This window comes from Pseudophryne corroboree, chromosome 2 (assembly GCF_028390025.1).
Source record: "Pseudophryne corroboree isolate aPseCor3 chromosome 2, aPseCor3.hap2, whole genome shotgun sequence".
NCBI classification, from domain to species: domain Eukaryota; kingdom Metazoa; phylum Chordata; class Amphibia; order Anura; family Myobatrachidae; genus Pseudophryne; species Pseudophryne corroboree.
Window position 1 is genome coordinate 803,035,202 of NC_086445.1, and position 22,795 is coordinate 803,057,996.

General features: G+C 42.0%; 1 protein-coding gene across 2 annotated transcripts in view; it reads right to left on the reverse strand.

Moving 5' to 3' along the window:
• Positions 1-22,795, reverse strand: part of LOC135049281 (amine oxidase [flavin-containing]-like) — a 198,747-nt gene that overhangs the window by 46,045 nt on the left and 129,907 nt on the right. For both annotated transcript variants that reach the window (XM_063955625.1, XM_063955626.1), the window contains exons 5-8: positions 22,163-22,254; positions 13,031-13,172; positions 1,165-1,314; positions 385-544 (exon numbers count right to left, since the gene is read on the reverse strand). In XM_063955625.1, the coding sequence (XP_063811695.1) occupies positions 385-544; positions 1,165-1,314; positions 13,031-13,172; positions 22,163-22,254 (544 nt within the window). The remainder of the gene's footprint in view (positions 1-384; positions 545-1,164; positions 1,315-13,030; positions 13,173-22,162; positions 22,255-22,795) is intronic.

The window sequence follows — 22,795 nt, forward strand, 5'->3', positions numbered from 1 at the left end:
CTAACCTTTGGCTCTTGTTGATCAATTCACCCATAGGGGGGAATTCAATTGTTATTTTCGCAGGCAGCCAGCAGATGGCATCCAATGGAGCTATTTAATTGTAGCCCTGTTTGGACGCGATTGGCTGCCGGCGGCAGCCTTTCAGCTAGCAAAAGTGATGCATTTGAGCGCTCAAACAGGGCTTTTCACGTTGCGCCCATTAGTTAGCTCTACGCTGCTAAACCCGACACTAATGGGCGTGGTTGGCATGATAACAAGCATCAATTGTATATTGTCCCTGCGACCTCCCATCACAATCGAGTTGCGATATTAATTAAATTCCCCCCATAATGTCCATGTCTGTTTACAGATTATTATTTTTTTTTTAAGTCTCATTGTACATACCTTTCTTTCTCCAAAAGGCTTCCTTGTAATAGACCATACACTTTATTACCGATCCCATAGGAACACGACTAATCAGCTGATTTCTTAATGGAGGCAATTCAGGGTTGAAATGAATTTTCATACAAAGACATGGTGGAATGGCACTGATAACGTATTTGGCCTGAAATGTAACAAATATTGGGTTAGGCAGAATTGCATTTGCTGTTGCATAAACTTTCATTGAGATAAAACAGGACTTTTTTTTATAATAAATCTTCTAAATAAGTATAAAGTATAACATTAACTAGAACTGATCTATCCAAAACCTTAAAATCTTGTTTGTGGCTCAGTTTCCTTAATAGCTGAAGAGACTCTGTTAAGTGCGATCATCTTTTTTTTTTTTTTTTATAATATTCAGCCACAACACATACTGTAGTTATAATAGTGATACATTCCTCTTCATGGAAATACTTGGGAAGTACTGAACACAATGATCATAAGATTCAGTAAATTTGCACAATATTTTAATTTAATTAACTAATGGTTCAAACATATAGTTCATCGCAAAAAGTATTTTTTAAGTATATAAAAAGTATAATGTACTGTACTTTTATTTTAGTCTTTATTCTAAAAAAAACGTGCTGTTTTGAACAATTTTATTTTGAATTCTGAAGGGCAATCTGATTTCCTGGCCAGTTCAAAACATTTTAGTCCTCACTATTATACACCAAAGTTTGAAACATTTTGACAGGCACAAAACACTCATTGACATTCATAAACAAAATGAATAGAATATCTTACCTCAAATACTTCATGAGCCATTGTTTCCAGTCTAACAATATCTACTGACTGATCAATACGCACTACAGGACTTTGCAATTTTACTCGACCTTGTAACTGTTCTGCCATTTTTTCACTTATCTGCCCAGCTCCACCAACAAATTTTCGCTCCTTTGGAAACAATATGAAATTTTGTTACATGTATATGGAAAACTCACATACCAAGGTTAAAAGGTATCATCAATATTTTTGTTTTATTAATGTTCAGAGTGAATAATGAATCTACTGTATTTTGCCAAATTATAATTTTCCATGGAAATGGAAATACAGTATGCAGGTATATCTTTTGAGAGAGAAAAATAGAAGTCTAAAAACCTACGTGAGTGAAGCTGTTTGCTGCTGCTATAACAGAGAGCATCACATCCCATAACAGAACATTGTAATTCATTATTATTTATACTGAGACTGAATTAACAAATCAGTAAGTTTTTAGGAATAGTGAGTGATATGTACGTATAATAATATAGTTACTTTATAACAGAAAAGGAATTGTATTTCTCTTGTTAAAATGGAAAATATATTTACAAGGGGTAAATTATGAGATGAGTTATATATAGTTATTAAATGGTCAATAGGATATTTGCTTCGCTTTAAGCCTTCAGTGCTATTAGCATGTTCTTTTTCAGCTTTTTAATACTGTATGTAGATGCTGTATAAAATACCTGTTAATAATACTTTGAGCACACAGGGGCAGATGTATTAAGCCTGGAGAAGTGATGAAGCAGTGATAAAGAAGTGATAAGTGCAAGGTGAAAACGCACCAGCCAATCACCTCCAATATGTAAATTGACATTTAGGAGCTAATTGGCTGGTGAGTTATCACTTTCCACTTATCACTGCTTTATCACTTCTCCGGGCTTAATACATCTGCCCTATACTCCCCTAGGGGCTTTAACACACATACACAGTAAACAGTGATATATGAAATTTGTTTATCCTTTTTTTTTGGTAATTAATTAAAATTCAAGTAGTGAATTGTCAGGGCTAGTAGCCAATAGCAGCTTGAAGGGCTGCCATACAGCATTGTCAGTACTCTTTCAATGTCTCAAATAACCCCAAAATGGTAAAAGGCAAAAGGGCATGGATTTCAGAATTTAAGCCAGATGTTTACTAATTCAAAATGACTTTAGTAAGCGCTGAGAAATTCAAAATGGTGTCAGCCATGCAGTCTGATTTCAACTGCTGAGGAGGCCCCTGAATGAAAAGAACATGAAAAGGACATAAAACACAAGTTGTGGCTTTCTTTAGACTGCAACTTACACTTTGTATAAATGTGCATGCTTGTCTTTTCACATTGTGCATCTTTTCTGGCACACAACTTCGACTTGCAACCATGTATGACCAAGGGATCACGGTTCTAATAGTGAAGGGCTTGAAGATGAGGCCAAAGTACAGTAAAGGCAAGGTGTGGGTATGTTGATGCGTCTGACTCGGTGGATCTGACTAGTAAGTACTAAAACTCTGGTGCAAGTTCCAGTCTGATAATGATGACAACAGACACAGGGTTGTGTATGATTGGATGAAAGTGAGTAAAACACACCAATTGATGCAGATGTAGCTAAACTGCAGCAACAGTGTTTTATAAGTCAAAATAAACTGCAACAAATAGTAATTTTACACAAATAAATTATGTTTAATACTCTGTTGAGGAAACGAAAGGCTGCCTATATTTTTCTGAGTTGTTAATAAAATTTTATATTTGCATTTTATTTCCTCAGCATTTTAGATGCTCCAAGGCACTTGTATACTTATCAGGAAACACATGAAATCCCAGGAGACAGGATGCCGGCAGCAAGTCGCATTGTGGGCTCGCTGCGCTCACCACAGGTTCTATTCCCACTCGGGTGGTGGCGTGGACCCACAAACTGAGTAAGAATACTGGGCGGGTGTCAGGACGCCGGCTGCCGGCATATCACCGGGTTTTGGAATTCCAGCATCGGTCTCCTGAACGCCAGGATCCCGACAGCCAGTAAACTGACCGCATCCCGTATTTACCATATGCACTATACAACCATTTAACACAATGTGTATGTATTGTGCACTGCAATTTATACCGTTTTGTGTACTTAAACTAAAACATCTGGCTAGTGTATGCAACCAACTCTGAATAAACAATCTTTTTTCGGATGCATTTTGGGATTACAACTCTGAATAAGGCCCATGATAAATATACCTGAGTTAGACTCATTCACTATGGCTTACTTGAAATTCCTACTAGGGAAAGTTTTAATGTAGAGATAATACAAGTTAATACAGGTTAAAAATGGATTAAAGAAAATAAGTGCTGACATGAGAGCTGAATTGCTCAACTGTTTCCAAGGTGGAAGAGGCTTAATGATGCACTGATCGATCAGTGTGTATACAGAATGCAAGACACTGCTTATTAAAACGTGATCTGCAGATTAAACAACTTCATTTACAGATAGGTGATCTGGAGAATTCTAATAATGCAACAATTTAGGAATAAAAGCTATACCAGTGGATGTGTGAAACGATTTAAATACTTTTACAGCTACTGTATATTTCAGTAATCTAGAGCACAGGTTCTCAAACTCGGTCCTCAGGACCCCACACAGTGCATATTTTCCAGGTCTCCTCACAGAATCGCAAGTGAAATAATTAGCTCCACCTGTGGACCTTTTAAAATGTGTCAGTGAGTAATTAATACACCTGTGCACTTGCTGGGTTTCCTGCAAAACATGCCCTGTGTGGGGTCCTGAGGACCGAGTTTGAGAACCACTGATCTAGAGGATCCTCATTACTGCATTTCTATTGACATTGACAAAAACATCCTGTAAAGCATTAGAGCCTGGAGGGCAAAGGGAGACAGGCCCAGAGGTTGCTGCAAACTCAAAGCTTTTAAACCGAAGGAGCATGAACTGGTATGTGCCTGGGCTGCAACATTTCTTAAAATCACAAACACAAAAATGTGTCCAGATTCACTGAAACCTTCACATCAAAGCTCAGACATACTGTAGCAACACCGCATACAGATGCCTCTATCCACTATTGTATGTCTTCCTTCATAATTGTGTACCAGTAGAATGACAGAACTGGGCTTCACATATTTGAAGATACTTGACTATGATCCCTCTGGAAAACGATATAGTTTAGGCCAGCATTTCCAAAACTCCATTATTACAGTCCAAATTTAAGGATATCCATGCAGAGCACAGGTGACTTAAGTGCCTCAGTCAATTTGATTTAACCATCTGGACTCAATCATGGATATCCCTAAAACCTGGACTGTAATGGCTGAGTTTGGTGAACTCTGGTTTAGGAAAATCCTATCTGTAGATATAAGTGTAGAAGGACTGGAGTGATAACTTCAGGAATGAGACAGAATGTGACTCAGCATCACAAACAAAACTATACTGACTTCAGGGAAACAGGAACCTCTCAGCAAGCATGGCAAATACATCACTTCCTGCCAGGTCTTGCTGGTCATACATTTAGATCCTAGCCTGCAAGATATAAATGATAGATAATGACTAAAGAGGCAGAGGGGTAGAAAGGGGCAGCAGGTTGGTTGAGAGAGAGAGAGAGAGAGAGAGAGAGAGAGAGAGAGAGAAAGAGAGTCATGGAATAATTGCCATTAAATTACGGAGTCCTAGAATTTAGGGTTAGGCTTGGAAACCTGACCAGACCTCGTGAATAAAAGGAAGTGTCATAGGTTGTTGAGTTCCAATCAGCCCATCTGAGCATTCAGGCAAGCCAAGAGATGGTCTTGGGTCTGGGGGTATGGTAATTCTTCTGGGGTGTAGATGAATTCTGGGTCAACCATGATGGGGTTGGTTGCAGGAAGAACTTCATCAGACACACTCAGCATGGGGCAACAGTTACGCTCACAGGTGGCACCCTCAGTCACGTAACCGTTAGGACAGGTAGCTTCTTAGATAATGGTAGCAGGTCTATCATATCCACAAGGAGTTTGCATTCAGGCAGCTTGACTTGGAACAAGATGTGGAAGACAATGTGCTGTTCAGTAATAACTGCTTTTGCTAGACAGCCATTTTGGGGGTACTCATGATTGTACTTGTGTATGTATTTGCTGTTGAATTACAGTCCTGGTGCAGCACGACAATAACCGCTGGGCAGGTGATGGTAAACCATCCTGTGGTGTGCGTCTTAAGTTAAGCAATGTTGCAAATATATTTATTGTTATCACGTGTGCATTTTTCCAACAGGTGTTTGCTGAGCGGACAGCTGTTCCTGCTAGCCCATTGGACTGTGGATAGTTGGGACTGCTGGTGATGTGTGTATTTGTGGGATGCCATGTGTAGCAATGTTTCCCTTGAGTTTGGCAATAACAGTAGCAGTGGTAAGATTAGGCAGGCAATTGATCTCAAACCACCATAAATATGAGTCCTAGACTCTCCATTCAAAGACGTATGCATCAGTGACAGATCAGGGCAAGTCTGGAACCTCATGTAGGTGCAGAGGTTTCTTCAGCTGATGTGCTATGAGAGCTTTGAAAGGAACACAAATGGAGACTTCTCTCTCAATGTCACTGAACATTGTGGACCAATATAGTGATTCTCTAGCCCTGCGCTTGTGGCTTTAAATCCCAGGTAGCCCTGGTGGAGCTGCCTTGTATAGTGCTTATGCAGGGTGTACAGTATCACAAATCTTTGACCTCTCAGAATGACTCCATGAGAAAAAGTAAGCTCATATGTCATGGCAAGAAAAGGTTGCAGATATACACTATCTCAATGGATGCCAAAACAAATCTTGAGTCATAAAGAAACTGGAGGCTAAGACCAAAAAAGCCCTTGGCCCCCTTCACTGCTAGAGTTACTTAATACTTTCTTAAGTTACCATTTAGTTTCGTCTTTAAGGTTCACAGGCAGAGATTGTACCTTTCTTTACTCCTCTATTCTGCTGACATATTGGTACTTGGTTGGCTTTCACTGTATAAAGCCAAATATTATATAAATAAAAGTAGATGTAATTTTATTTGCGATTTACAAGTCATATGTTGAATGTTTCATCTGTTGTCTCTTTTCCCATGGACATATTAAGTGATGAGAGAGAGAGCTAACCTTTTGATTTGTAAATAATGATACTGTAACTCCTCCAGGTTATTATTATAAATGCTCAGAGCTCTAAGAAATGGACAACTTATCACTAATGCTCCCTGGTTAAAGGTTTAAGAGGAACTCAACACATTGGCATTTCTATAATAGGTGCGATGTGTGCGGTGCACAAGGGCCTCTGGGTCCAGGGAGGCCCACACTGCACCCATGTTTTAATACTTACCTTTATGAGGTCCCTGTGACAGCCGTGGCAATAATCACAACCAAATTGGCCGCTGCACATGCGCAGTAGTGAAATTAGTCTACGGGACATGGCAGGCACCATGTTTCCAGAGACCTGCGCATGTGCAATATACTCTGGCTAAATGTCGAAGCCAATTGTGCCGTTTAGAGGAGGGGGCCCACCCGGAGTCTGCACACAGGCCTCTCGACTCATTTACAGTACATTCTGATAAGGTCAATGATGCCTTTGTAAAACCTTATTTGAAAAGTTTCAAAGCTCTTTTTAACACTCTTTGGTAATCTGATAGTCAATAACTGAACCACTCATTAGCAAAATGCCCGACAATATATTTCCAAATGTAATTATCCTAGTATGGCACAGTCCATGACTGATAAGTTAGAAGCCACATATACTGTTAAAAAAGGATTTCTTCATAGGGTATTTTATCTTTGTTTTCTTACTGTATATGTTTAAGGGGAACTACAGATCTTAGTGGGCCCTGGATGCCATGGCATATATGTACTTGTACAATAGTGTTTAGAAAGCCATTGGTATTCCAGCACTTTTAGATCTACAAGTGTCAGCATATCCAATCAGTTTACCACAACACTAACCACATATTGGGCGGTATTCAATTCTTTCCGCTCCCTTCCACAACAGTTCTGTTTCTGCTGACGGGTGTCGTATCATCGTTTCGGTGCCCAACCCTTTTACACAGCTAAACCTGATTACTGTATCATGCGAGATGCGCGATAACGAGGATCACTTTAGAAAGGAGATTGGGCATGATATATCATTTGAATACCACCCATGGAGTTTCAGTACTTTGAGCAGGGGCTGGTTTTTTCCAAGTGGCGGAAAAGCAAAATTTTTCTAGGCTTGGTTTCCCTAAGGAAATTTGCACAATGTGGAACAGACTGAGGCGATATCACATTGTAACACGGAGACCTAACGCATTGTGACCTGCTTAAAGCATACCTTAATGCACTTAAACTGCATCTTCATATATATTCATATTGAATGGTATGTGTACCGCCAAATAAACACATAAATATGCCATGTTTGTGACATGCACTTTACATCTACCTTTGGACATAAATGCATTCAACTTTACATGGGTATCCAATTAGCCGTGATAACACGATCTTTGGTCGTGGGTAAAGTCGCACCTATCGGACGAAAAGACTACTTATCACAGGTATGCGCGCTCTCGTTTTTTGTCCTATCCTATTAGAACATATCAAAAATGAGTGACCTGCAATGTGTCAACCAGCAAAAAGTGCACGTAAAAATGGGGAAATCAGCCTATACCCCCAAAAATGCCAAAGTGACATAGGATAACAGTATAGAAGGGGGGGGGGGGGGCATCCAATCAACGTGAGGGCATTTGGGGAACTTAAAATGTGACAGCTGCAATATGAATTTTTATATAAACACTTATAAATGATAAAAACCAAGCTTTTTGTGTAAAATAAATGCTCTCATTAAATTTGGAGCACATGAAAAAGGGTATAAATATATACTGTATTTGGGTCAATTAAAGGCACTTTTAAAAACTGCAAAAATTACAAATCACTCCCACCTGCAAGTCTAAAAACACTTGTCCCACTTTTAATGCACCTCAATATACTTGTCCCATACCTTGTCCCCCAATTTCCATCACTTTGCACTTTTTCATCCAAAACTGACATTTAATAATTGGTTAATTCAAAATAATTAAAAGCTTCAAAGTGCCTAATTAATCTTTAAGGAGGGTGTCCACGAGTTTCTGAACAAAGGACCCAATTCAGACCTGATTGTTGTTTTGCAAAATTATACAGCGGCCGATTATCGAATGACTGCGCATGCACCGCAATGCACAGGCGCAACGGCAAACAGGATGGTACAAAAATTTCGATCACTAGGCGTTCACAAGGTGATTGACAGGAAGCGGACATTTGTGGGTGGTAACTGGCCATTTTCTGGGAGTGCAAAAAAAAGCAGGCGTTCACAAGCGTTTTCAGGGCGGGTGTATGACGTCAGCTCCGGGCCCGATCAGCCTGTTTGTATCGCACTGTAGGAGTAAGTCCTGGCCTGCGTATAGACTGCACAGACTGAAAAAATCATTAGATGGTGAGTGAGATACCAACGGATTTGCAGATGTCCGCTTTCTGGCGAGGATTTCGTACGGTGTATACATGCATTCGCACACTTGCACGGAGCGAGTTTTCACTCTCTATGGGCGGCAGCTATCTGATCGCAGACTTCTGCAAAAATGCACAGCAGCGATCAGGTCTGAATTAGGCCCAAAGTCCCAACATTTTACCTAAAAATAGAGATTTTTCCAAACTTTTCACCTGCTCAGAGTAGGTGAAGAGAAATTTACGATAAACCCTATAGAGAGTTATCGCATGCGAGTAATTGGATAGCTGTGATACTGCGGGTCACGAAAAAAGCTGCGTTTGCACCACAAACATGGGTTATCACAGCTAATTGGATACACCCCAGTGGCTTATTCATATGTTTCATCTCCCATTCTATTTCCCTATCAAATGTTGATCTAAAACAGTTATTTCATATTATGACTTTTTGTGTGGACCTGATGGTCTGGTGCTGTCTGGGTAAATGGGGTGTTAATAATATGTTTTTAATGCAGAGTTGTTACCTGCTACCCTTAATATCTGTTGTTTACATTGCTGCTTTAGCAGCAGTTATCAGAATGAATTTGGATTTTAACAGCATTGCAAGAAGGAATAAATAAACTGGCATTATTTGATATTAGGGATGAGCGGGTTCAGTTCTCAGAGAACCGAACCCTACCGAACTTCACGTTTCGAGCCCGGATCAGAGTCCGGCTCTGGTTTTCCCGCCTGACTCGGAAATCAGAACGAGGCAAAACGTCATCATCCTGCTGTCGGATTCTCGTGGGGTTTGGATACCATATAAGGATCCGCGCGTTGCCACTATTTTCACTCCAGTCCTGGAGAGTGTATTGAGAGGATGTGTCTCCGTCCTCAAAGTCTGTGCAGGTAGGAAAGTGGGGTGGCGATTATAGTGCTGTCTTGTGCTCAGTCCTGTGTAGTGTCTTAGCTGCATCAGTCAGTCCAGTGACCAGTCACAGTGGTGGTGTCCTCTGCTGCCATATGTCCAGTGCTGCTGTATAATAAGTCCCTTATAGTGTCGCTGTGTTGTCCTGCATCAGACCAGTGGTAGTGTCCTGTGCATCAGTCAGTCCAGTGATCAGTCACAGTGGTGGTGTCCTCTGCTGCCATATGTCCAGTGCTGCTGTATAATAAGTCCCTTACAGTGTTGCTGTGCTGTCCTGCATTAGACCAGTGGTAGTGTCCTGTGCATCAGTCAGTCCAGTGACCAGTCACAGTGGTGGTGTCCTCTGCTGCCATATGTCCAGTGCTGCTGTATAATAAGTCCCTTATAGTGTCGCTGTGTTGTCCTGCATCAGACCAGTGGTAGTGTCCTGTGCATCAGTCAGTCCAGTGACCAGTCACAGTGGTGGTGTCCTCTGCTGCCATATGTCCAGTGCTGCTGTAGAAGTCCCTTACAGTGTTTCTGTGTTGTCCTGCATCAGACCAGTGGTAGTGTCCTGTGCATAAGTCAGTCCAGTGATCATTCACAGTGGTGGTGTCTTCTGCTGCCATATGTCCAGTGCTGCTGTATAATAAGTCCCTTACAGTGTCGCTGTGTTGTCCTGCATCAGACCAGTGGTAGTGTCCTGTGCATCAGTCAGTCCAGTGACCTGTCACAGTTGTGGTGTCCTCTGCTGCCATATGTCCAGTGCTGCTGTATAATAAGTCCCTTACAGTGTCGCTGTGTTGTCCTGCATCAGACCAGTGGTAGTGTCCTGTGCATCAGTCAGTCCAGTGACCAGTCACAGTTGTGGTGTCCTCTGCTGCCATATGTCCAGCGCTGCTGTATAATAAGTCCCTTACAGTGTCGCTGTGTTGTCCTGCATCAGACCAGTGGTAGTGTCCTGTGCATCAGTCAGTCCAGTGACCAGTCACAGTGGTGGCGTCCTCTGCTGCTATATGTCCAGTGCTGCTGTTTAATAACTTGATATTCACCAGGGAGTGGCAAAGTAACGGGTGTGATCAAGCAACTGGGGGCCTATGGTGTGGTGGCAGCAAGTGGAGAGAACAAATGTATGTGGTGAGTTGTGGCTACTACAGTGACAAGCAAATTGCAAACATAATTTTTTGTTAGCTCTCTATACATGCAAATGCGTTGTGTATGCCCCTATTTTCCTGCTCTCATCACTACACATATGGGGAGATGTATCAAGCCTTGGAGAGAGATAAAGTACCAACCAATCAGCTCCTGTTTTTTTTTGTTTTGTTTTTTAAACAGGGCTCCATGTCCTCAAAATCCACTTACTGCTTCACCTGTTATCATTGTAAAGCAGGAGGCAGCTAATGTGATTTGTACTAAATTTAGCCCCACTAAGGAAAATCAATGTTAAGTCTCCCCCTCTGGCCAGTGACTTCAGAGACGCATTACGCTTCTTGACACCGTGGACTCTCACCTGTCACCTTTGATCTCCCGAATCCTGTGCAGTTTCACATTGAGAATTTATTTTTACAAACTTTATTAACAACTGACAAATGAGCTCACTTCCTACTTCTTCACATGAGGAGAAGGAATGTATTTAATATCCCAATGGTCTGAATGCCAACAGTGGCATTCCGGTGGCAAATACTGGGGTTAGAGTTAGGTTTAGGGTTATGCACCAGGGAGAGGGTTAGTGTTATGCTGCGGGGATGGGGGGGAAGGGGTGGTGGGGGTGAGGTGGGGTGGAGGTGTTTAGGGTTAGGCTGCGGGAGGGGATGGTTAGGGTTAGGCTATTAGATAGGTGGGTTAGGGTTAGGCTGTAGGAATCCCATTACTGTTGTTGTGAGTGATGGGTTAGGATTACAGTTAAAATACCATAATCTGTCAGTATTTTGAACGTTGGTATGCTGCTGTCGGCATTCTGACAGTCGGGATTCTGTGCGCAACCCGAGGAGAAACAGATAAGGACAGCTAGAGATGATAAAGCCAGCACTGGAGAAGACAGCTGATGGTAAGTGACCTCTCGCTTTAGTTATAGCTGGGTCACTTGCCCATGGCAATGTGATATTGTAGCCTGCACTTAGCGCTAGCAGGCAGAAGGCAGAGAAAACCCTTTAGAACATATCGAGGTGCAAGATGTACAAAGATTTTCTCTGTCTTTTTATTTGACCCCTTTATCTGCATTAGTACATGGACCCCACAACCTGTACAGTGGCAGTTACAAGCTGACTGGCTGGTACTTTATCACTCTCCATTTTATCTCTCTCTAAGGTTTGAAATATCTCCCACACAGTGAGATGTGTAGAATAGAATTTGCCTTTATTTTTCAGGGAATGTTGTGAGGTGTACAACATCTTTATAAAGGTACATACAAGATCCCGGCAGCCGGGATGCCGGTGATCATATGACCGACACCAGCATTCCGACAATAAGAATGCTGACGGGGTAATAATTTTTCCCCTCCCCTGCCCCCTACCCTAATCCACTTGAGGTTGTGGCTAGGGCTAAGATTTGGGGGGTTGCGGCTAGAGCTAAGACACCGGAGATGGCGGCTAGGGTTAAGATTCGGGGGTGGTGACTAGGGATAACCCCCCCAGTGCCTAACCCTAACCCACTCCCAGGGCCATTGGCGTTTCTATAATGGGTGCAATGTGTGTGGTGCACATGGGCCCCTGAGTCCAGGGGGGTCCCACACCGTACACACTGCACCCATTTTAAATAATTACCTTTACGGAGTCCAGCGTTGGCCGCTGCGATCGTGTTGGAAATCACCACCAAAATGTCCACGCGCATGCGCAGTAGCCAAATTGGTCACCGGATAATGGCGGGCGCCATGTTTCCAAAGACCTGCGCATGCGCAGACGACTCCGGCACAATGCCGGAGTCTATAGCACCGTACAGAGGAGAGGGCCCACCAGTGGTGCACATGGGACCCCTCCTCTGTTGAAACGCCCCGGCCCTGGGCCCTATCCCTAACAGTCACCCTTATACTTACCTTTGGGATGTCTGTGGTTGGTGTTCTGGCGCCGAGATTCCAAGTGGTGTAAGGATTCTGGCATCAGTCACATGACTACCGGCGCCCCAACTGCCAGGATGCTAACCGCATCATTTTTTTTTATCAACCAGAACCAAAGTATACCAGTTTGATCAATGTGCTGTATACTTTACCCTTTTTATATCTTAACTTGCACTAACTATAACTACAGTATATTGTTATATTTTCCATTGCTGAGCAAAGCAGAACAGCCAATTGATGAAATGCCAGCCCGTTTTTCCATAGTCATCCTTATTTTAAAAACATGACTTTTCCTGGTGTCCTGTTCCAGTCCTCCTACCTTTATTGTCAAATTAGGCAGAATGAGCATGTTCAATCACAACCAACATTCAATTCTCAATGCTGTTCTTTAAGCTGAAAGTTACTTATCAGTGGCAACTCTGTAATAATGTTACAGAAATGTGTTTTATAAACTATGGACATTTGCTACCAGCAGTAAAACAGATGCTAATAAAAAGTTTTTAAGTTTACCTGCCCTCCATTAGATGTTGAGAAAATTCTTGTTGTACCTCCGCACTGCTTCACATACCACAAGAACCAAAGAGCTGACACTTCATGAGGCTCTGATGTTACATTTACATTTACAAAAAGTGTTGCAAACTTCTTCGCTGTGCTGTAAGGTCATAGAAAGAATGAAATCATACAGGTTCGGAGCCACCAAGTAAAAAATGTCTAAATGTACAGCAATGACAATCCGTAAAAATGTACTAATATTTTAAAAACTCTGGGACTAACTAAGAGATGTCAATTAAGTCGATATTAACGCACATCGCCAATGTTTTGAGATCTGTGCAAGATCTGCACTGCACATGTGCAGATCTGGGTCTGTGATGTCACTCGCAGTGCCCCAAATGCTGCAACAGGATTACAAGTTGTTGGCGTTTGGGTATGCTGACAGGAAGCATCCCAGAAAACAGGCTGTGTGACGGCCAATGTTTTCTGGGCATGCCGAACACAGTTCCACTGGCCCCGGCAGGATAAAATCACAGCAGCAGATCAGAGAAGACGGCAGGAGGTATCTATTTACATTTTGCATACTGACCAACAACTACTGCATACAAAGATGCAGAGGCGGTAACTACAGCGTCAACCTCTGAATCAGCCCCTTAGTAAGGAAACAGTAGGGACCAGCAGGGGTTAAAGTGGGGGGAAACAAGGTGGAACTGAGTTACACCACCTGTAATTGTAGGTGGAACTAGTTCCACCTCCTCCACGGCCTTACGCAGTAATTCCATAACACGTATAAGCGGTACCGCTGTGTAGCATAATGTGAGTGACGTAATGTGATTAAGGGACACTGCTGTGTGTCATACCGTGAATAAGGGACACTACTATCTGGTGTAATATGAATAAGGGGCACTACATGCAGTGTAATGGGAATAAGATTGTTCTAATGTGTAGCGTAATTTGAATTGGGGGTACTATTGTGTGACCATACCCCTTCCTTGTGAGACCATTGTCTTTTTAGGTAATGCACAAATTTATAGTTTGCAGGGGGGACGCCGAACACCCTAACACTGGCCTTGGCTCCGCCTAATGGGAGGTGGGGAGGAGGGGTAGGTTGCACAGGAAATGCGTTCCACCACCTCTCCTGGGCCACTTTAAGCCCTGGGGATCAGTATACAGTGAATGTGTAATATAGTAAACATTTTTTAAATTTTTTTTAGGATATTAACATTATATTTGCTGTAGTCAACCCCTTCGATTCTGCATACAACTTTTTATTTTTTTATTTTAGAGAAATGTTGCTAGAGCATACTCATACATTAATAAGAATTCTGAGCCAGCAAATGATAAAATTGCCAGTAAAATGTACAGTTCTGAAGCAGAGATTCTCTGCTTGTTTGATCCACTTAGGGTCAACAGAGCACTCGGAAGCTTAAAATATAAGCTCTGCATTGTTGCTAAGCAACAACCATCTTTGCCTTTGGTGTCAAAATACTTAGTCCTGACAGTATTCTTAGAGACCAGTGTCAGATGGTATGGGAAAACCTTTACATTAAACACAACATTTATTAGTTTCATTACAACATGTCATTTTTAAAAAAAAAATGTATCTGAATTTTATGTGATGGATCTGCACAAAATAGTCTTAGTTGGTAAACATTTTATATAAATCAGAAAAATTTATATAAAATGTTTTTTATAAATAAAAATGTGAAAATTAGCATGTTCATATGTATTCACCCCCTTTGCTCATGAAGCCCCTCAAAAGTTCTGGTGCAACCAATTACCGTCAGAAGTCACATAATAAGTGAAATGAAGTCCACCTGTGTGCAATCTAAGTGTCATATGATCTGTCAGTATAAACACACCTTTTCTGAAAGGCCCCAGGGGCTACAACACCACTAAGCAAGAGGCATCACACCATGAAGACCAAGGAGCTCTCCAAACAAGTCAGGGACAAAGTTGTTGAGTAGTACAAGTCAGGGTTGGGTTTTAAAAAAAATATCCAAATCTTTAATGTTCCCCCGGAGCACCTTAAAATCCATTATCTTCTAATGGAAAGACCATGGGGGGTCATTCCGAGTTGATAGCTCGCTGCCGATTTTTTGCAGCGCAGCGATCAGGTAAAAAAATGGCAAAAGTGCGCATGCGTATGCACCGCAATGCACACGCACGTCGTACGGGCACAAAGAGCATCACTGCTGAGCACTGGATCTAGCGAAGATTCCATTCACACAGCCGATCGCAAGGAGAGTAACAGGAAGAGGGTGTTTGTGGGTGTCAACTGACCGTTTTCTGGGACTGTTTGGGAAAACACAGGCGTGTCCAGGTGTTTGCAGGGTGGGTATCTGACATCAATTCCGGGACCTTCGTCGCTGCAATCATCGCACAGAATAAGTAACTACAGGGCTGGTCTTGTTTTGCACAAAATGTTTTTGCACCGCTCGGCTGCACAGGCGTTCACACTCTTGTAAAGCGAAAATACACTCCCCTGTGGGCGGCGAAAATGCGTTTGCATGGCTGCTAAAAGTGGCTAGCAAACGATCAACTCGGAATGACCCCCATGGTACCACAACAAACCTGCCAAGAGAGGACCGGCCACCAAAACTCACAGACCGGGCAAGGAGGGCATTAAACAGATAGGCAGAACAGATACCAAAGGTAACCCTTAAGAAGCTGCAGAGTTCCACAGCATGTGACCACAATAAGCCATACACTCCATAGAGCTGGGCTTTATGGAAGAGTGGCCATAAAAAAGCCATTACTTAGTGTTAAAAATAAGAAGATACGTTGTGAGTTTGCCAAGAAGCATGTGGACAACTCCCCAAATGTATGGAGGAAGGTGCCCTGGTCAGATGAGACTAAAATGTAACTTTTCGGCCACCAAGGAAAACGCTATGTCTGGCGCAAACCCAACACATCCCATCACCCCAAGAACACCATCCCCTCAGTGAAACATGGTGGTGGCATCATGCCGTGGGGATGTTTTTCAGCAGCAGGGACTGGGAAACAGTTTCAAGTTGAGGGAAAGATGGATGGTGCTAAATACAGGGATATTCTTAAGCAAAACCTGTTTCAGTCTGCCTGTGATTTGAAACTGGGACGGAGGTTCACCTTCCAGTAGGCCAATAACCCAAAGCAAACTGCTAAAGGAACACTCAAGTGGTTTAAGGGGAAACATTTAAATGTGTTAGAATGGCCTAGTTAAAGCCAGGATCTCAATCCAATTGAGAATCTGTGGTCAGACTTGAAGATTGCTGTTCACAAGTGGAAACCATCCAACATGAAGGAGCTGGAGCAGTTTTGCCTTAAGGAATGGGCAAAAATTCCAGTGGCAAGATGTGACAAATTCATAGAAACTTATATCCAAAGCGACTTGCAGCTGTAATTGCTGCAAAAGGTGGCTCTACAAAGCACTGACTTTAGGGGGGTGAATAGTTATACACGCTGAAGTTTTCTGTTATTTTGTCCTATTTGTTGTTTACTTCACAATAAATAAATAAAAATCTTCAAAGTTGTAGCCATGTTCTGTGAATGAAATGATGCAAACCTTCATACAATCCATTTTAATTAAAAATATAAAAACTGCAAACGGGGGTGAATACTTTAGCAAGGCACTGTATACTAACACTCAGCACGGATTTAAAAGTTCAAAATAAAAATTTTCTTTATGGGCACAGGTGCAACTGCACAATTCCCAATCTGTATTTTGTATTGTATATATCTCAGAATCAAGGATAATAGCGCTCTGCTGTTTTGCTCACTGTCCCACAGTTCCAGCATTGGATGGATGTTGCGCACAGTAAAGGGGGTAGCTCAGCAACCTGGGAAGAGCTGGGTTTTGTTGGAGTTAAATAAAATTTCCATGTATTGTCTCATTAATTGTGCTATGATTCTTAAATTCTGTGTTCCCTTAACCAGTGTCTTTATTCCAGTATAGAGTTAATATGCACACAGTAATAATCCCTGTCAACCCTTGAACATCATTTGATTAGGTGTCTACGCGACTTTTATCAGGTCTTTTATTTGGACAACTAGGACTAAATGACATATTTCGAGACTTTGTGTCAGAACTAGAAGGACATGATATGAATTATCTGATGGACCTCTGCTTTGGTCAACAACACGTTATTATGAACAGGAATGACCCCTATGATGACAAAGCCTATTTGAGAACCTAATTGTTATGTATAGGAGATTTAAGATTCGTGGACCAGTCTGCCATCTTCTGGATAAAACCACTCTCTTCAATTAGCTAATCTGACCATATTTGGCATTTCCCCTTTTTGTCCATCAACCAATCTATGTTTCCCATTTTATCTTTATTTACACCTTGTTTGTATAAATTCGTTATGAATAATTGTATAAAGTTAAGGTATAAATATGTAAGCTTCATGCGCTAAAGGTATGGAGATCATTGATTAACTCTGTCTTGGTCCACGCTCCTCTGCGCAGAAAATTGTGCGTGGTTTCCTCTTTGATAATACAGTAAATTATATGCTGAATATCATCACAAAAGGAAGGCTCATCATTGTAATTAATTTACGTTAATTAATTAATTATACTTTAACAGTTTGATCCCAATGTGATGAGCAACAGGGGCCACACCCCTTTTCAATGTCTCAAGTCACCCATACCAAATGTTGGGGGTATGCTCTAGACCAGGGCTGTTCAACATGCGGCCATCCAGCCATTGTCGAATTACAAGGGATTGTACAAGGGATCGGTAAGTAAGGGATCGGTATGAGATCCATCTGCCTGGGATGCCGAATGTCAGGATCCCGACATTGGCATCCCGAGCAGTGTAATGTTAGCAGGGGGCCGAATGCAAAGAAGCCTCTTGCGGGCTCGGTGGCGAGCTACGTTTGCCACAGGTTCTGTTCTCCCTCTATGGGTGTCGTGGACACCCATAGATCATGGAGAATCACCTACCTCGCCGGTATACTGGCGGCAGTATGGTGGCCCGGTTGGGATCCTAGCGTTGGTATTGTGACAGCCGGGATCCCGACTATCGGTATGCTGACCGCATACCCTAAGCACGCCCTCCACAGTTTTAGCATTATCTAATAGCATAACTGTGGCAGAGTAATCTGGGATGTGTAGTTCCACAACAGCTGTTGGGACTGTTGTGTTGAACGTATGCCTGTTTGTGGAGAATATCCAAGTGTACAGGCAGAGTTAATCACATATACTAGCCTGTTTTTAGATTGCCTATAAATAATTATTTAAGGTCATTTATGGTTTAGGGTAGGTAAAGCGCTATTTGGGTGGTGTTGGTGGCTTTGAAAATGTTGCTCTGGAGCCTGATAACTTAGTTACAACTTTAGTTTCAGGTAACAGTGGAAAGTACTGAGGAGGAAAGGGATCTAGGTGTCACTATTTCAGATTACTTAAAGCAGGTAAGCAATGTAACAAAGCAATGAGGAAGGCAAGGCAGATGCTCGGTTACACAGGGAGAGGAATCAGCAGCAGAAAGAAATAATAATGCTACTGTATATATGTCATTGGTACGGCCTCATATAGAATACTGTGTTCAGTTCTGGAGACCTTATTTCCAGAAGAAGGAGGGTAACTAAAATTGTGCATGGCCTACATCACAAAACTTATCCGGAAAGACTAAAATATCTTAATATGTATCGCTTGGAGCAGAGAAGGGAAAGGGTGGACATGAAAGAAAGTTTTAAATATATCAGGGGTTTTAAAAAGGTACAGAAGGTAAGAGAGGTATTAGAACACAAGGACGTGCACTGAAACTGGAGGGAGGGAGGTTCAGGGGAAATTTGAGGAAAAAATTACTTCACAGAAAGGGTAGTGGACAAGTGGAAAAGCCTCCCATCAGAGATGGTGGAATCTAAGACAGTAGAGCAATTTAAACATGCTTGGGATAGACATAAGAACATCGTTAAGGAGAACTAAGGATCTAATGTGCTTTGAGGTAACAATAAGGTTAAAAGAGGGGCAGATTCTTTATCTGCCATCAAATTCTATGTTTTTATATTAATATAAGTAGGCATTTGACTGTATTTACGTTTGTTTTTTTACCTTCTCATCATTGAATCAAAGTGTTTTCTGTGTGCATATGACAGAGAAATTCCTCTTCACAGCAGTCTACATTAATGGATGCTCAACAAAAGGGTTCTGCCATGGTGGGACAAGGCCAAATGCTCCTTTTGCCCCATTATGAAAACATACTAAAAGCCTGATTTAGGTTTGCACATAAGTGCAATTATGAGAGATAAAAATGTCTTTTATCCATATACAGGTCTGTAGAGATCAATGATGGGCTCGGGTAGAGAGGGAGACATAATGAAATCATAGGATCGTGGCCACACTCGGCCATAAAATAAATGAAGCAAAATTACTATTCTTGCCATCGAGGAGATGCACATTCTTTCACCTGCACAGCTGGCCGGGGCTTCTGTCAGACCGCTTAAACAAGCCAGACCCAGGTAATTAGTGCACACTCCCTCACCCCTGTCAGCACCCCTGTCCATATATAGTGTTGTTTGTATCTTGCCCTTGCAGACATGGCTTTTTTCCATGCCAAGTTCTGTTGTATAATGTGTGAGTCTGTATACATAGCACAAGTGTTGCATATCACAGTCTCCTGGTATGTCACCTCACATTGCAATTGAGATGCCACATTTTCAGGTAAATGGATGCAAAAAAAGATGCCTGGCGCCTCTGAGTCTAACGGAACCTCGTGGATCACTCGCACCAGGTGTCTTGCATACCATGGTGCATTGAGGCTAGTTTTGTGAGGACACATCTGTATGTTAGCTATAAGATGTCAGAACTTGTGAGTTTTCTGCACTCGGAGCAGAACCCGAGAGTTGGTTGTTGTTGGAAGCCAAATGTAAGAAACTGGGAAGCTTGATAGGGTTTCTCCCTATGACTGAACAACTATTGATACTGAAACACGTACAGGTTGAGTCTCCCATAGCCAAATGCTTGGTACCAGAGGTATTTTGGATATCGGATTTTTCCATATATTTTTGAATATTTGCATACCAGAATGAAATACAGTATCTTGGGGATGGGACCCAAGTGTAAACACACAATGCATTTTTGTTTTATACACACCTTATGCACATAGCCTGAAGGTAATTCTGTACAATATTTTTAATAATGTTGTGCATGAAATAAGTTTTGTGTACAATAAACCATGAGAAAGCAAAAGTGTCACTATTTTAGACATGCTGGAGAGATATGGGAGACTCAACCTCTATAGGCAGAGATCTCGAAATTGCACAGCACAACAAGGCAAAATAATAATATATTGCAGAAACAGGGGACTGTGAAGAGTACTCACTGTAAAGTATTAGTAGATGCTATGAGAATAAGCCACAACTAGTAGCCATAATGCAGAAGGAAAAGGTGAATCCAGCTGAGAGGAAAGGCTCAAGCTGGTAGTCATAGCGCAGGAGGCAATGATGAATTCAGCTGATATGCATAGAGGGTGTCTCTGTGTTTATGCACTGGCAACAGGGAACACAATGGAATCTCTGGAGAGCACTTCAGCAGTGAGAACTGAATCTGGGTTTGTGCACTGGCAACAGAATACAATGGAAACTCTGGAGAGCACTTTTCGGCAGTAAGAACTGTCTCTGGGTTTGTGCACTGGTAGTGAAGCATACACTGGAAACTAAGAGGATACAGAATTGCACTCTGTGGGAGCCAGGATGACAGGCTAATAATGAAGTTGTCCTGACAGGGAACAATGGTCAGGGAGAGACCTAATTAAGGCGATCTAACTGCTGATAGGCTCTTGAGATCATGTGCAGAGAACTGGGGCAAGATTGGTTGGAAAGTAGTCAGCTGATAGAAACTAAGATGGTGGCCCTCATGCCCTACTGGCAGCAGGATCATCCTGAAGTTTGGTAGTTCATGGTGGCAGTATGGTGTGAGTAACGTCCAGATGCCACTCAATCAGGGCCATCTTAACAGCAGTGTAGGCCCCTGGGCCCCCTACCCATCCTCTAGCGGTAGGGGTGGGGGTGTGCTATCAGCAGCAGCTTTGATATCCTGCGGGCAGAAGGGGGTGTTCTATCTTCCGCTCAGCATGTAGGACCTGGAGCAGTCATTTCTGCTAATTACTCCTTTACTGCACAGATGGGGCTAAACTGTAGAGGGGGCTTTGGGTTGAATGAAGAAGCCCTGGTACATGACTTTCAGGTTGGTAGGGGGTGTTTAATACATATGGAAGGGGTAGATAGTGGAGTGGGTTTAATATTTATCATTTTCCTGTGGGAGGGCAGCTTGCTTGACTGCAGATATCTCAAGTTCCTGAAAATATATTTCTTAGCTTTGAATGGGATAAAAAAAAAACTAGAGTGTCCCACCTTTCAGAAGATACTGGGGACTTGGGGATCAGAGTTCAGGAGCCAGAGCAATTCACCAACTAAAATCTAAAACTGCATATTAGGCGTGTGGAGCTGGAGCAGAGACAAGCTGCTTGAAGGCTGATATCTCTGGTTCTGGGCATAGTAGAGACAAGCTGCCAGTTTCCAGCAAAGGGGAGAGTCACAGCTTTTGGATTATACCCTCAGAACTAATCTAAATCAGACAGAACTCAAGATATCTGGCTGGGAAGAGCAATTAACAGGCTTGGATAGGGACCACTGCTTTCAAGACGGATATCTCCGGTTCCCCGGGTCCGATTTGAAAAAATATGGTACCCATGGAAAGAGGGGACCCTCAGCTATCAGCTTAGAGCCCTTATACTCATGGGGCCCTTGGGCAAGAGCCCATTGAGCCCATACTAAAAGACGGCCCGGAACTAAATGAAGCGACAGCAGCTGGTGAGGTAGCAGGGCCTGCCAGTCCAGTTTGTGACATAAGACATAAATTTGCACTTACATAAACTACTGTTTTGGAATTGACGATGGGGCATCTTTGATCCATGCACATCTATATGCAATCTGCACAGGTACACCATTTTGAGTACAAAGAAAAGTAATATGGATAATGCGTACTACCTTATTTCTATTATTGTTTCAGTGGCATGTAATTCTAAAGGCTATTTCCTAATGATAGAAGAATTACACTTAAAGCCACTAATTCAAACTTTGTGATCCAACTTTATCACCAAATTTATTTGCACTGTGACCACCGTAAGGCCACCTAAACTCATGTATGACCCCTTTATAGTCTTACTTAGTCCAGCACAGCTTGTCAATCAGTTCTTTCATAGTGATTTTGTCCCATTCCCCTGCATGTGGTGCCATCCATGGGGCTTCATTAGGAATCTGTAACACATACAAATAAATCCTTTTTTTAAAGAAACAAGTGAGTTTTCTGCATATTCAAGAAATTTGTCTACTAACAATACAAAGCAGATCTGCTATGGTGTTTATGAATGCTCATACCATTGGAAATGTAGGCTTCATGGTACCACATGATGGAACCATGATTAATCTTTGTACACTGACATATTATCTTATCTATATAGGAACCCACAAATCACTGTTCCAGAAATGTTGTGGGTATAAGGGGATTTGCAGAAAGGAAGATGACATGTAGGTTCAACAAGTTAAATCAAGTTTATTTGAATTTGCAATTATTTAATTAGCACAATAAAATAATCAGTGAGTAGATGATATACAGTTTGTGTAAATACTAGACTGGGTAATTGTAGTTTAAAGCATGGCACTGGATGTTAGTGCATGCATAGCATGCATTTTACTACATATGTGTAGATTTGCCAATAGGTGAATAGCATTAAAAGCTTAGGAACCTTTACCAACAATAGAATTGCAATTATTAACTTTCAAATTAAGATACTAATTG